Source organism: Teleopsis dalmanni, chromosome 2 (assembly GCF_002237135.1).
Source record: "Teleopsis dalmanni isolate 2A chromosome 2, ASM223713v2, whole genome shotgun sequence".
Taxonomy (NCBI): domain Eukaryota; kingdom Metazoa; phylum Arthropoda; class Insecta; order Diptera; family Diopsidae; genus Teleopsis; species Teleopsis dalmanni.
The window spans coordinates 47812713-47826021 of NC_051847.1; the positions used below are offsets into that span (position 1 = coordinate 47812713).

Sequence of the window (13309 nt, forward strand, 5' to 3'; positions counted from 1 at the left end):
AGATATATTTAAACGTTTATAATAGAATCACTATCTAATTGATATAAGTGGATTTATGGGCCTGTTCATTGGACTAGATATATTTAAGTGTTTATCATTGAATGATAAGCGCTTATCATCGAATTGCTATTTAATTAATATAAATGGATGCATGGAACTATTTATCTGACTAAAAATAGTTTAGTCATCAAATCACTACCTAACTGATATAACTGGATGGATTCTATTCTCTAGAATTAAAAACTATTCTTTATAATTTATATTTACTGCACCATAAAGAGGTTAACGATAGGAAACACTTCATATCGTGCTCGGTTAAGATGTAGTAATAAATCTGACACCTTATTTCCCGTACTTAACAGTGGACAACTCAGCTAAACTTAAGGGTATAGGCTAATAAAACACGTATAATACTTTTAACAAATATATAAGGGTTATTCACTCTGTGCTGTAAATTTATTCCAATTGCAAGGTGCACGAAATGCAAAGATTGCGCGAGCTTGCAATGCACAACAACAAAATATACGCACAAAGTTTCTTTCAGTTTCTTATAATCTACTTACAATATAAACCCATGTACATAAGCTTGCAACGAAACAAAAAAGGAAAAAAAAAACAGCTGGTATGCTACAAAAGCAGCTGTTTCATTTTGAGTTTGCAATTCTGCAACAGAGGTGTTCTTGCACTCTTGCAATTTTAGTATACCATTCTTGCATTTTGTGCACGTTGCAATGAATTTGTAAGACAGAGTGAATACAGCTTTTTTGAGTATTGCCAAAATATATTACTGATGATGGGTATTTGGTAGTACTTGAAACAGCTGTATGGTCAGCCAAAAAACAAATTAATTAATAAAAAATAAAATTTTTGTTGTAATTTATTACTGTTCAAAATACCTTTATAACACATAAGTATTAGGAGAAACATGGGAGAATATTTCGTCATATTTACCTTTAAAAATTAAATTCAAACAATTTTATATTTGAAAGAGATGTTTTTGTGAGGCATTGGCGTAAAATATTGTTTTGTTTTAAACAAATTTTCGGTAATTAATGTTAAACCTTTATGTTTTCTAAAACGACTAGTTAATTTGGTAATTTTTATAAAATGAACTGCAGACCATTTATATACCAATCAACATAGGTTAGGTTGAAGTGACAGCCTTATGCACTCAGGCGAATTTAAGCACAAATAAGAGACCATTGTGTTTATCCACTCACGATAATTGCTCAAGTTTTGTCGATAATAGCTGTTATTAAATTGGTGGTATAAGATTTTCAATGGTGACATTGACATCGAAATTGAAAATGTTTAGATATAAAGTAATGAAACCTTTCAGCATTTTAATACTCAGATATTTGAATATGACGAGATATTCGACAAAGCATTCTTTTCGATTAGTACTCTCGGTAATCGAAGCAGATCATTCATAATTAATGGAATTAGTGCAATTATATTAGTGTTTACTATTAGTGTTTGACTTGCAGTAAGTGTTGTATCCTTAAGTGCAGCTTGAAGCATTCGTAATTCAGTTAATATTGAGTCGACTGCTCAATGTGGGTAAAAATGCACAATGTCAAGAGAACGAAAGATAGGCCAAGCTCAGTTTTAACTCTAGACTAACTCTATAATAATGACTAACACTAAATTATTTCTTTATTATGTTTATATATCGTTATTATTCATATAATTTTTGTTATATGAAAGTAATTATTTCTCATGTGCAGTGTTAATATTATGCTATTATCTGCAATAGCCGATTTATTAAATGTTTATTCTTATATTATATCCCTCTAAGGTTGTTGATTTTCTTTTAACAAGTATCTATATAGTTATTTAGGTTAGGTTATGTTGGAAAGCACGTGCTGACAGTTGTCAGCACTTCCACTCGGATGCATATATTACCCATTGTGATGCCCTTAAAAACTTCGCCGGGAGAGGCGGTTTGCTAACCTTTGTTAGCCTTGTTAAACTATTTGGTTTTCCAGATGAAGTTGAGGAAATCCGATAAGTTTGCTTTCGTTATCTCATCCAAGCCAGTGAAAAACCGATCCTCAAAACATTGAAGTCGCCTTGTCTGCAGTCCTGGACAGAGACACAGCAAGTGGTTAATAGATTCTACCTCCTCTTCATTTTGACAACTCCTGCATAATCCACATAGGCGCAATAGCACAGTGCCTCGTTAGAACTACAGTAAGAGTACACGAATATGATTATTTAACTTAAGACTAATATTTATCTTTACTAATATCCATTAGATTATCTTTCGTGGGAATTTTAACTGTAAAATTGGAATTGGTTTATTATTTGTTTTAATATTTTTGTTTGAAATTTGAAGTTTGGTTTATTTGTTTACTTTGGGAATGCATTTTAAGATGAACAAAATTATTTTACGTAAAATTTCGTTAAGTAAATCGGAAAGAACTTTATTTTTGGTATTTAAATTATAAAACTTTATGATAGAAAATAACTTTATATATTTCAAAGTTCTTCGAAACTGTTCCTTTTTTTATAAAAATTTCTATTTTAATTTAATCTTTGCCTTCAATGCAAATTAAAGTAGTAAAACTGAATTTTTTTTTCCATTAAATAGTTGTAAAAATTTATGAGTAAAGGAAAAAAGTTGAAAGAGAAATTCAAATCAAAACAATTCAAAATTAGCTCCTTCAGAAGATTTGGAATAAGCTTGCGTGTTCCATTTAATTTCATGCCTTTGTGCGTTTTCAACAATGATCAGGAGTGATGGGCAGTACAAGTTTTTCAGTTGTGAAAACTTCTTAAGAAACATTTCCTTACATTCGCATCAACAGTAAATTCACTTTGTGGCACTTAGATGTGGTTTCCAGCATTCCAGCAACGCAATTGTTGAGCCGGGATGAGATTCGTGTGCGTGTAAATACATGGCCATTGCTTTTGGTCTAAAAGATTTACCAAGATTATGTTTTGTAATTTTATCAAACAATAAACCGAGAGTGAGAGTAAATTGGCATTAAGCTAATTACATGTAAATGTAATTGGTTCTGCTTGATGTCAGCTAAATTGTTCCAATATTTTTCTTTTAAATCTTTCTTTCTAAACAAATTATTATAATGAAATTGCTATTCTATAATGAACTTTTTGACCGTGTCTTGTCATGGTGAATAGGGAAAAAACAAATTGACATTCATAGAATTGAGGGTTTATGTCTATTAGCAATGGGGACAATAAAAAAAATTGAGTTTCTAGTAAAATAATTATTTAATTTCAAAGGTACAGGTAATGCTCAATTAGTTATGTATGAAGTTCAAGGAGATCAGATAAATGCACATTATTGATAATATATAATTAAGAATTTTTTAAATTTTTACGTATATTAATAAAGTGGTGATAATTTCTTTATTTACATATATCTACTAATATTTTAATTATTACATATAGTTCTTATAATGTTTACATTAAGGTAATGAAGAATTTATTATAGTACTTGTACTTAAATAAAGGGTTGTCCATTTCGTGGTCTTGATTTGGCAGCAATGTTTTAGTTGTTGTTATTCTAATCCGATGAGTTCTGCTTGTAAAATCCCTTTGAAGAATCTGATCAGTATTCGGTCGTCATGGTTGACGAGTAGCTCTGAGACGTATATTCGGCCGTTCTTGGAATCGCAATGTTTTAGTAATATTGTTATGTTACAGGTTGTTATGTTCAAATAAGAAACTAAGTAAGCTTTAGTAAGTAATACATATTAAACAGAAACATAAGCTAAAGCATTTATTTTAAGTTCAAAATTTGTCATTTTAAAAGATAGATAAAAGATAAAGATAGATCGCAAAGATTCAGTGAATGTGCTAAAATTATGAAAACTTATTAGGAAAATGTGTTGATTATATAGTAAGGTAAAAAAGTACATATAGTAAGGTAGTAAGGCATTTACCTTATTTCAACTTTAAGTAAAATTGAAAACGCTATACACAAAACAGTGAAAAAATGGAAAAAAATGGTTCTGTAAGAGTTGTGTCAAGGTCTAGACATCATCACCATGTTCTACATTATTATCTTCTTTAGCGAGAAAGATGATATAGGGAGAAGGCTGGAATATGAAAATAGATTATTCGTATTTGCATAGCAATTTTTCTGTGATTACCGATTTTTAGCTTTCACAAGAAACATGTTTATAGGGAAGTATTTTTTTCAGTTTGTCGGACTGTTTATTGGTAAGGATAAAAGACTTATTAAATGACATAAATTCATTGAGATGGATTTGGTTTCTAACCAGAAAGGCGAAAAATAGCTAATTATGGGAAGTAGAAGGATATTCGCTAATATGTCAGTGCCACCAATCAATAAACTCCTTATCACCAAATAGTTTAAAGAGAACTCTAACTATATTATTCTTATAATATTTTTGTTTTAATATTTAAATATTATTAGTAACTAGTATTTTGATAATGAGGAGTTAAAAACACTAAAGTCACTAGAGAGACAATTATTTTAGTTTTTATCAAAGAGTATACTTTAATTGAGATCTTAAAAAAAAATTTCAGTAATTATAATTTTTTTTATATTTACATATCGATATACATATATTATATGTTACATTAATGTGTATATATGATGCATAAGATTTATTTTTATTATATTTTAATTTAATATAATTTAATACTGCAAAGAAACTTCGACAATAAAGATGTTTTAAATATATACTTCACTTCTCCCCCCTCCCCTTCACATAATCTACGCTCTGCCGCTTATTAATGTGTTTTGGTGAAAGTTTCGAAGAAGATCTCAATTCATACATTACACGGGACGTATTTTGCTTATAGATTTGCATAACCACCAGTACAAAATTCAGCTAATATAAGAACTGAACCCGTCTGGCAATATAATACGTAAAATATATTACGATTGGATACTCCAATAACAGCGATTGTGTTATGAGATTTTGTATTGAATTTTTTTCAGTGATGAATCTTAATTTTCGTTTCGTACTGTTTATTGTGTTTCCAAAAAGTTACTATAGGCTGTGGCTTTTAATTATTTGGTCTGGGCGTGTAATATATCCGTTCTTCTTTGAAAATGATTAAGCTGAGATACAAACCATTATTTCTTTTCGATACAGCCATATGATTATCATTATATTATTTTTTCCTGTGAAATTGCAGAAGTAGATGTGTAAGATTCAATAGGAGATAGTCATAAACAATATCAAATAGTTCTTTCTAGGCTCTGTTGCACAATTAACAGACTTATAATTTCACATTTTGGTAATGTGAATTACTACCAAAATCATGTGATTTGTCAAAGGACTTTTTTGGGGTTACTTAAAATATGGTATCAAGGCAGACAACTCTCAAACCTCTAACGTTTTGGAACAACTTAACTAATATTCGTTGAAGGTATTTACGAGCTATTACTTGCAATATACCAACACGTCAAGCGCAGGTGGTCCACGAGATGGTAGTTTGACCACTGACACCTCACTTATTAGAAAATAAGCAATAAAAATTTCCAAGCAATAATATACCTATTTTATAGTCTCTATAATGTACCTATGCACTTATACAATTCATTATACATATATTATACTAGAGACGCATAAAGCATATTAAAATAATCATACAATTTATTATTCTGGAACTTTATGGTAAAATTGTCATAGTGCTCCTCGGTGACAAAAACGTTGGGAAGCGCGGGTCTAAACAATACACTGAAGCAAAAATTTGATGGTATTCTAAATCACAAGTGTGTTTTAGTTACCTTTATAACCATAAAATTCATGTAGTAAAGAATGTAGTAAATTCTTCACTTGGTTTAATTGGGACTAAGTGGCTTTTGAGAGAAATACAGATTATGACTTATCGATGTTATTTTTTATATGAGATTCAAGTCGTAGTAGCAAGTTTTCTAGTTTACAGATTATAGAATGTTTGCTTGTAATTTTTATAATTCTTTAGGTCTTTTATTTATCCATTAGTCTTCGGATATAAACCAAAGATTTTAGGTAAAAAGTTTCTTATAACATTTTGAAGCCAAAAATTATAAATTTTTTTTTTCATAAAACATACTTACACACTTCTTGAATTAATGCATATTATAAGAATAATAATAAATTTTAAAATACTTTATACTTTAATTTTTTATATTTATTCTCACAAAAGTTTTTATTTTTATTATTAATTTTAAATGCGATAAATTGCAATTATTGCCACATTATTAATATTACTTCACACAAATAATTTAAATATTCTTGATCTAGACTACGAAATTACATTAATTACTTATAACCAACCTTATTTTCAAATTTACATGTAATTTATTTATATTAATTAAATTTAATCATTTCATTACAATTGTTAAAAATTTTACATAAATTCATGACAATCACAAAATATAGGATTCGCTTCAAATCTTATTGAAAAAACTATACTGAAGTGCGGAGTGAATCTTTATATATGAGTATGAGTATGAGTACGAATACGATTATGTCGGTATGAGAATTTATTTTATAAATAAAAAACTAACTGAAATTATCACACATATTAGATATTAGATATAAACATTTACGTACTTTCACTCTAAACTTTGTCAATAATTTCTGAATTATCTGAATTATGTATTTCTGTTATATGTACTTGCTTCAACTACACATCAAACACGCAACTTATTTATTTATAAAATAATTTTTTCATTATTTGCTCTATAATATTTACACTCTACTTCCGGTACTCGGCCAGCGGTATTATCACACTTACAACATTTGACGGCGGATTGTGACAGGCGGCACGAGTTGTGGTTTTAGCGCATTTTCCTGGAATATGGCTATTAGCGATGTGTCCGCAAATGTGTCTAGTATGACTCTTAGCCAATATGACATCCTCTGCGTACTAAATATCCGGTATATTGCGTCCGTTGGTAAAACTGCTTGAATGTTTTGTATCATCTATGTTCGAAGTTGCATTAGTTGCTGAAGCGCCGTTCGGTGCAGATTTATTTTTTGCACAATTTGCATCGTGATAGATGTGTTCGCACAATTTTGGCTCAGAATTCGAAAATTTACTTAATTCGCATTCGAGGGCAGTATTTGAGGCGCCGTCTTGTTCGCGTTCATGCTCGGATATGGTTAAATTTAGATCACTATGTTTGCTAAATGAGGTTGTCATGGTCGCTGGTGTATTGTGGTGATGGTGATGATGTTGACTAAGTGGAAAACTCTTTTGCATGGCATGCAAACTGCCTGAGCTTACAGTACGCTCAAGTATTTCGCCCCAATACTTTTCGGATAAGCCTTCAATATCTGGCCGCATGGTCGCAAAGCCGCCGTGATGACTATGACCATGATGATGACCGCGTATATACTGTGAGGCGCTACGACTAAGACTATTGGTACGGGCACGTGCACAAATGCCGAGTACTGAGCCACCGCCAATACCGCTACTGCTGCCCGGTGGCCGAGATGTGGGCGGCTCTGGTGGCATTGGCAAAGTGGTTATTTCAAAATCGGAATTGTTGTGACAACAAGCTGATTTATGTTCGGGTGTGTCCTCGGTGGGAAAACACTGAAAATATATGAAAATTTAAACAAGCAATAATACAAAAGACATTGGTATTTTATATGTGTTTTTGTTTTTATTCAAGAGTTCATGAATTTCTATGAATTATACAATTGTCTGGGTCAAAGTCAATATGGGAGTAGCTAGGACAATGTTTACAGCGTCAAATATGTTCAACATTGAAATGGAAAAATTTGTACTAATTTGTGTGGAAATAAAAACTTTTTTAATGTTTAAATTTAAAGTAAATTTAAAGTAATTAAAAAACAAATAAATAAATTACGGCAAACTAAATTAATTAATTTTTTATTAATAAAATTTTTGCCATACGAAAGCTAAAAAGCAGTATCCGTTTCCGTTTTTCGCAAAAAAACTTTAATTAATTTCAATTTAAAATCATTAAAAGTTTAAATCGTTTTTATGCTGCGTTGTTAGATGTTTTCAGTGATTTAATTATAACTTAATTTGATTGTAATTAAGTGAACAATTATGTTAATTAAACTAATCCATTTATATCGGTTAATTGGTTTGCCGACTCGGCAGTTGTGCTTAATTGTTAACAATAATCAATCGCATATAAGCTAAATGGAAATAAATTTTATTTTAATAGTATTTAATGGTATCGTACGAGTATCGTCATTGTAGATATTTTTTAGTTAATATATTTTTTCTGTAGCTTTATTTCATTTCGATTTAAAATGAGTGTACATTATGGTTGGAGTCAGATGAATAGATTTTGAACATCTCAAAGCCAAAAATAAATTGATTCCATAACAATTACTATTCTAATGCCAAGATAAAATAGTTAAAGATACGAAATATATCTTATTAAGTTACAGTATGTATGGTTGAAATTAAAAATAAGTTTCTTATGAAATATGTAATAATTTGATATGAATCAAAAATAATTTAGAATAAAAACAAGCTGTGTAGTTATTAAGGTACAGTACGTATATTGCGAGCTAAATATCGAAAATCCTTCATCCATTCTTGGAAATTTAAATGTAACATAATTTAGAATAAAAACAATCTGTGTAGTTATCAAGGTACAGTACGTATACTGTAAGCTAAATATGAAAAATCCTTCATTCATTCCTAGAAATATAAATGTAAAAGAATTTAGAATAAAAATATAGAATGTAGTTATTAAGTTATAGTACGTATACTGGGAGCTTAAGATGGAAACTCATTTTTACAACCTATAATAAGTAGATACGGATAAATATACTTCAACATAAAAATACCATGAATACTAAACCCTTCACACACCTTATAGAAACTTCACTTATATATAGTGAAGATCTTATTAAGTCACAGTATGCATACTCGGAGTTAAAGATGATGAATCCCTAACTTTAAGTATCTTGTTACAAAGGGAATGTACATAAATACTGAAATATAAGGTAAAGATATATTATTCAAATACAGTACACATATTAGGAATTAAAGATGATTTATATCAGAAAAACATAAAATAAAGATATTCCATTAAGGTAATGTACGTGCACTACGAGATAAGACGCGATTAATATTTCAAACTTCCAATACTGCTAACTGGGGATGAAAGTGTATGTATGCATTTCAAAAAGCCTCTCAGCACAAATGTCACTCTTAACCTTCTCGTGGTGATCCCTGTTTTAAACATATGAGGCATTACGACCGAGTGTTCAGCGGTATAACTGTTCCACAACGTCTGGTTTTTGGTAGAAATATCAGTTGCCACATGAAGACTGGGGTAGGCTCGGAAGCCAGGGATCTAACAACCTTTATGAAAGGAAGCAAACTTATCACCGAAATAGAGTGCTTTGGTCTAATTAGCTAGTGTATTGGACTTCCAAATGATTCGAGTATTCACAAGAGTAACTTCGGATAGGAATGGAAATTTGATGACAACCCTACGCAAGGGGCGTCTGGATAACATATGTGAATAGACTAAGTTCTTAAATTGTGATTGTAATTTATAGAACACGTTATAATAATAATGCTAACTTAATATGAATGAAAAATACTTAACGATGTGCATATATAAAGTGAATATATTTTATTAAAGTATATATACTAGGAGTTGCGCTACTTCTAATGGAAAATACTTAATCGGTGTTTATACGGGCTTGACTTTGGCAGGATTTTTGCCAACACATATGAGTTTTTAATTGCAAAAATCATTCGAAAATATGTGTTTGTATTTAAAAATACAAATCTTGTGAAAGTCTGGCCAATAAAGATAGAGCTAAAGATAAATACACGGTTCGGGTATTCCAGTAAGGTACAGTACGCATATGTGAAGTTAAGGTTATTTTTAAACAAGTTTTAATAAATATGTATGAATAAAAAAAACTTGATTTTCACATAAAGTAAAAACATTTAATGGAACCACTACATTACTTCTACCTTTTATAGTTTTATTTAAATTATTTTTTCAACTCTATGTAACCAATAATGGTCTGTTATCGGGAGGATTTTGAATACATTTTCAATAAATTGCTTAATATTAAACACAAGATTTAATTTTACCTTATTTGGCATCAGGTGTCGACTAAGGCGACGGAAGTCCGAATTTAGCAACCAATACATAAATGGATTCCAGAGACTGTTGCTCAATGCAGTCCATGTAACTAAAAAATCCAAAAAAGGTGGAAGCTGCAAGTAAAATTAAAAGTGAACGATAAACGAATTTTGTTGGTAATAAAAATTTAGGAAATTCAAAAAAATTCACAGAATGGGAAAAATTTATTTTAAGGTGGGGGAAAATAGATAATTTATCTACTTTGGTGTAGCGCTCAAATACAAATGGGAGCAAACGAAGGAATTGATTATGTATGCGCAACTTGCCTTCGAGCCTGTGCATGCGGTAACAATCTCCTGTATTGTCCATGGTGTGACCATAACAATGAAACCCAATGAAATTGCTGCCATTGAACGTGACGTTGAGCCACTCGAATTCTTCTCCTGTATTGGTACAATCTGCAATGTAGTGCAAGCATACGTAAAACGTGTTTCTTGTAAACGTGCTGGCAGGTAATATTTGAAGTCATATATAAGTAGTATCAAATTAGTAATATTATTAAAGTGCAAAAAAAAAAAATAAATAAATAAAATGCAAAAAGAAAACGAAAAACAAAAAAAGAATAAAATGAATTAAGAGCAAAATGAAGCAAAATAAAAAATTTATCGTAAGAAACGAGGAGCAAAGAGATTTATGTTAAGTACGCGTCAGTAATGAAAAACTCAATTAATTATACCTACCTTTTTTGTGATTGTATTTTTGGGGCCTCCCATACCAGCCATACCCAAGCCCATGCTCATCAAATTCATGACTGGTGTGCTAGGTAACGTCGAAGAAGCTGCTAATGCATGATGATGATGATGCGGATGATGTGCAGCGGCAGTAAGCGGCATTGTTGGGTCGTTAAGCCTGAAACGACTCATATGAAAGCTGGAGCCGTAACAGTACATCAGTACCATTGTGGTGGGAAAGTAGAGGGCGCATGTCGCCAATATACGATATGATGGTTTGCTGTAAAATGGTTCGCAGGCCATTAGACCGGAGCCGTTGAAGTAGTAACCTAATTTTGGCAAGCACACACGTTGTTGCATATTTGCAAAAATGTTTCGAATAGCAAAAATAGTAAAATATAAGAAGAGTGTAAAACGTATACTTTTAATGGCTGTGGAATAATGTAAAAGTCATTAAGTAACATTTACCTTTCGGCAATACGAGAAATCCAAAAACTGTCAGGCTTATTATCCATGTGAGACTGAGTATGGCAACACAACCCTGTGGGAATGCCAAAAATGAGATTTTCTTTGTTTTTTTTTTTATATTGAAAATGAAAATGTGTAACTTTTATATTGTATTGAATATTTAGATAAACTTAAAGCTGATATTGGCGATATGATAAAATTTTATTAAACATATTAAGGATTATCATAAAAAAATTCATCTTGTATATAAAAACGTATTTTGTATATAAATACTATTAATTATGACAGACCATAATTGCAAATCAAATTATATCTTTTATTTTTATTACTATAGTATTTCATTAAAAAGTTTTAAAAGTTATTGTAAATCAAAAAATGATCAATGTTTATTGTGACAATGACAATAATGTTGTTGTGGGTTAACATATAATTCTCATATAGTTCAGTTTAAGCATTCTTGTAAAAGAGATGTACATATTTTCAGTCTTGAGTTTAGTTTCGTTGATATAAATGATTTGCAATAATAATAATTAACTTGTTGTAACTTGAGAGAACAGTACGGTCTTGATAGCACGGACTATCTGTGTTGGGACTACGGTACGCAAAATATGGATTTAAATCCTATTAAGATCTTTCCAAAAAAATATTAACAAAAAAATTTAAAAAAAAGCTGACATAACTGCACTTCTATTTAATGTCAAGAAAATTTATTGTAGATGTCTTCATCAAATATTATTAAATATAATCATTTATATATATATTTTCGTCAACTTATTATTTTATTTTATTATGTGCATATATATTTTTATACATATTTATATACACAATATATATACGCAATATATAAAGAGTATCTTGTTCTTTACCTTTTCTAATTATTTTTTGTCGTTTTGCTATTGTTAGTTACACTTTGGATTTGTTTACTTATTAGTCTGTTTAAAATAACTTTAGCATTAAGTGTCTGCGCCAATGCAGTGAAGGGGTTTACTTTGTTATTAAAAGAAATTCATTGTAGTAGAGTGATTTATGTAACATATAAATGGTATGTAATTTTTTAATTGCTTAATTAATGACTTAATTACTTTAATTACTCTATATAAGTCATTTAAAAAAAATGTATGGTTATTTAATCTTTTCCTGATGTACATACGATTATTATATATTATTATGCTAACAGTTAACCATAATCATGTGTGCGTATTCGGTTAGTTATAAATGAAACACCAATTTAATTGAGTCAACATGCAATGTTTTCATAAAATTAATTTAATCTTTACCATAAAAATTTAATTTTATTTCAATGCAAAAAATTAAAATAAAACCAATTCTTTATGAAAACATATAAAAAATGTCGAATTCTTTTAATTAACTTGAAGTACATACGCTTTAATTGCAAAGAATACAATGTTTTGTATTAAAATTGCAGTTTAATTAATATTTTCATTTTGTTTTAAATAAAAGCATTGAATAAAATAATTCCCTTATTTAAATGAGAAATGACGAAATGGCTTCAAAATAAGTCAAAGGCAATGCATTAAGTATTTAAGAAATATATCTATCTATATATATATATATATATATGGAATATGTAAATATATGATTACATCAATATTGTTTTTATATATGCATCAAATTGATATATGTTAACATGTAAGCAAATTTATGTTATATATATATAGTTCGTATGTATGTGTTAGATATATACATTGTATATGGTGTGATGATTTACGGTATTATGAGTATGTAAAATCAAAGTTGAAGAGAGTCTCATTGCAAAGCTTTATTTAAATCATCAATACTTTTTGTATTAATAGTGAAATGCCAACATTCATTACTAAAATGTAATTAAAAATTGAACTGATATATGTCATCTTAAATTAAGTAGATTTATATTAATTATTAATCATAAGACAGAAAATGCAATTTTAATATCCTTTTTATTTAAACTTATATTGTAAATGACTGTATTTTGTAATTAAAATGATTGTACTCAATTTATTCAATAATCAATTTGTATTATTAAATTCTAATAATAATACGGTGAAATTATGTTGTAGTTAAGTGAACAATTACTATT

At 29.4% G+C, this 13309-nt stretch overlaps 1 protein-coding gene across 1 annotated transcript; it reads right to left on the bottom strand.

Moving 5' to 3' along the window:
• Window positions 1–6364: 6364 nt before the first annotated feature.
• On the bottom strand, window positions 6365–11305 carry LOC119686228 (5-hydroxytryptamine receptor 1D-like; the record flags this gene model as incomplete). The annotated part of the gene is given in 5 exon segments (XM_038100743.1): window positions 6365–7533; window positions 10042–10167; window positions 10360–10491; window positions 10774–11093; window positions 11233–11305. Coding segments are annotated over 5 exon segments (1323 nt in total), but the record flags the coding sequence as incomplete, so codon positions are not given.
• Between the last annotated feature and the right edge of the window lie 2004 nt (window positions 11306–13309).